Source organism: Cyprinodon variegatus, unplaced genomic scaffold (assembly GCF_000732505.1).
Source record: "Cyprinodon variegatus isolate N-32 unplaced genomic scaffold, C_variegatus-1.0 Scaffold105, whole genome shotgun sequence".
NCBI classification, from domain to species: Eukaryota; Metazoa; Chordata; class Actinopteri; order Cyprinodontiformes; family Cyprinodontidae; genus Cyprinodon; species Cyprinodon variegatus.
The window spans coordinates 684,464-687,887 of record NW_015150558.1 but is presented as its reverse complement, the minus strand read 5'-3'; the positions used below and the strand labels follow the sequence as shown (position 1 = coordinate 687,887).

Genomic DNA, 3,424 nt, shown 5'->3' with positions numbered 1-3,424 from the left:
GAGCTCAGATGGTTGCCACGGTACTCTCAATATCAGAACAATTTTTTAAAGTACGCATTAAATCAGTAAATGTTCCATATAGTGAAGCTTAAAGTATAATGTTTTCGCTTCAAATGATCTTAAAATGTACTTTTATTGAACGATAGCAACAGGAAAGAGAACTTTTAGGTTTATACTCTGAGCTCTGTGAACGCTAACCTGGAAGCTGCTGCCGCAGTGCATGCTGGGACAATCTCAAGAACGAGATTGACAGCTCTGATGCATGCTGGGTAAAGAGGCAGGGGTGAGAACAACGTCCGGGGACTTAGACTGTTGTCAGTCTGCTGTTCTTGTGAACAGTGCTAGCTCTGAGGCTGATGACGTTTCACGAGGATACAAGAACGCACAAAAACACAGATTAAGAAACGGCTACTGACGGCGTATAGAGAGGCTCCGACTAGGCAGGGTGCGCAGATCTCTGCAGATTTTTTTCACTTCTGTCTCTGTGCCATACAAACATTAAAACTATTCCCACAGTTGACTTGGACAAATTATAAAAAGTTATCAGAAATAAATACAAAAATAAAAGAAGCTTCACTAAACGAGTCTGTGCAGCATCTAAAGCTAGAAAAGATCAATCTGTTTTCTGTCCTCCTGAACTCCCATCATGGGGAAAGTTTTCTATTTTAATGTTTCATTCATTGTTTTTGCTCCAGTCTGTCCTGTTTACTATAAACGCGATGTGTGACTCCAAACCGACTCTTTCCCCGTGCAAATAACAGATTTTATATTTTCCTCCAAAGCGGATGTGTTTTACTTTGTAACTGCGTCTCTATTCCTGTCAGACTCAGGAAATTGCTGCTGAATTGCTGCGCAGTCCGACTAAAATAGACCTGTGCTCTATCTCAGTCGGAGCTACGCTGCCCCCTGCAGGAAGTTATCCTCATTGACTTTCAATCAGCGCTAAACTCCACCACCTCTAAGGCACGATTTTCTGCCGTATCAGATGCAAAATCGGTTTCGGTCTGTTCTGGCTTTTAGGACAGTTTAGATGCAGATCATAAGGTCATAGGGCAAAGGTCAAAAGGTCAGTAGCTGACCTCATTGACTACAAACATTGGTCATGTGTTCAACCAAACCTTTTAATCAGAGCTTTTCTCTCTAAATGTGATCATTAGTTAACGGATATTTCATTTTTGTGCCTCAGGTCTCAGTGTCCACAGGTTTTATTGCCTCTGGCATGTTTTCAAAGATGCTAACAGCGCTAACAGCGCTCCATCTGATTATTCCTAATGATTGTGGGTCTGGATGATGCAGATCTACGGCAGTCAGTGTTCAGCGGGGGGCTGGAGCGGGGGGGTACTCACTGTTACTTACTTGAACGGCTTCTCTCCGGTGTGCGTGCGGATGTGGTTGTTGAGGGTGGTGGCGCCGGCGAAGGCGCGGCCGCAGTAGCCGCACTTGAACGGTCGGTCGCTGGAGTGCGTCACCACGTGGTTCCTCAGCTCCGAGGGCTGAGAGAAGGACTGGGAGCAATGGCCGCACTGGTACGGTCTGAAAGGGAGAGGGAGACGCATCTATGATGATTCAAGGCGTTTACGGAGGTCATCATCAAAGTCATCAAGGTCCTCAGGAACCTTCCTCTGAGCCTTTTTCCTTTAACTTTATCTGATTTTTCTTTTATTCTGATTTAAATTGTTAATTGATTAAAATAAACAGCTATTTTAATAATGGAGTAACCATTTACTGGAGGAAAGAGACTCGAAACTATTGCTGGAAAAACGAGTCATTCAGCTTTAATCAAACTAACATCTACATCCTGCATTTAAGATAAAAATCTTCCACAGGTGGAAACTTTAACTTCAATTAAATCAAATTATGCAAGAAAATCTCCTTTTTAGCAGCTTTTATCTGATTATTAATCAGTTAACTGAAAAATTTGTCAATCTATTAATATTTTTCCTGTGAAAGACGATAAAAATGTTGCTTTAATAACTGAGCTTATAGAACCAAAAATAAGATACTGCAGCTTTAACTGAATGTAAAAATATGGATAATTTCTAAGCTTTATTAGAAAAGATTTGGTGATTCTTTGATTTAAAGCTTATTTTATATGATCAAAAGCAACTAATATGTTTTTAAAAAGAAAACTTGAATAAAAGGTTTTTCAAAAATGAAAAAACTCTGAAAAACGTCTCAATAAAAAAAAACCTAAAGGTTCTATGAGTAAACATTATAAATATATGTTTTTTTTCTGATTTTGATTCATAAATGTTCATTTTTTGACATACTTTTGGAGATTTCTGTTTTTCAAAATTTGTAATATACAGCACTGAAAAAATCTAGAAAATAAAATCTAAAAATTTGCAAACTTAAAAAATAATGGCTGACCTTTTGCATACAAACTGTAAATCATTTTTCTTTCATTAGTGTCAATATGTTGCATTTTCATTTCCAGCCGTGGTTTAAAATAACTGGATTCACAGAAAACTTTATGAAAGTAAATAAAAAGAAGAAAATTGGGACTGAAATTGGATAAAATGAGAAAACGACAATATTTGGAAAAACTAATTAATTAGCATCCAGTTTGCTCCTAGAAGAATAGACAAAAAAATACACGTAGAGGGAGGATCTGTGAGGGAGGGGGGAGTCAGACACTGCTCTGGTCACCACGGCAACGTGACCCTCATCCACACTGCAGGCCGGGATTCTGATTGGACAATTTATCACAAGGAGACGCTGATAGAGACGGCGATCTGGATTAATAGAGCGGGCTGTAGCTGATCTAATCTAGAACCAATCAGCTCGCTGCTCACATCCAGAAACATCTGGACAGCAGCTGGGAGCTCCTCCTCAGCTTCAGATTCTGCCTGGTTTCTCCTCTAAGACCTTCCATCAAAGAAATGAGAGATCTGAGGCTGAATTCACAGATTCTCAGGAAAAATAAACTGGAAATTCTGTAAATGTTAAAAACTTAATTTGAAACAAAAAGACTCAGATCATTTCCTAATGTCTCAAACCTCTAAATAGTGTTTTTCTCACTTTACAGAAACATTTTTCTATTTTTCCTTTGAAATCAACACCACAGTTACTGATTGTTCGGCTTAAATGTTCCTTTCGTTCGTCCGCCGTGGCCCTGATGCTCGTTAGCAGCGGTAACCAATTAAAAATCCTCCAGGGTCTGAATAAAGAAAATCATCAACCAGTAAAGGTCTGGAGACATTTTTAGTTAATTTCTGTTACTTTAAACAGAATTTAACACTGAAATAAAATGAGGTTTTTATACATCCATGTTATGCACTGACTGAATTGAAGAGTTTTCCATTTTAAAATCTAAAGTGTTTTTTTCAAGTAGAGAACAACAATCATCATTTCCTGATTCCCATATTTTCTCAAACCCCTGAACGGATCGTTTGTTATTTTCTTTCTTTTTTCTGTCTTAATG

The 3,424-nt window shown here is 38.5% G+C and overlaps 1 protein-coding gene across 2 annotated transcripts in view; it reads right to left on the bottom strand.

Moving 5' to 3' along the window:
• prdm6 (PR domain containing 6) overlaps positions 1-3,424 on the bottom strand; it is a 128,060-nt gene that overhangs the window by 14,071 nt on the left and 110,565 nt on the right. The window contains exon 8 of one of the 2 annotated variants that reach the window (XM_015374588.1): positions 1,357-1,533. In XM_015374588.1, coding sequence (XP_015230074.1) covers positions 1,357-1,533 — 177 coding nt within the window. Of the gene's footprint in view, positions 1-1,346; positions 1,534-3,424 lie in introns of both variants that reach the window. The other variant, XM_015374589.1, reaches the window with a different exon arrangement.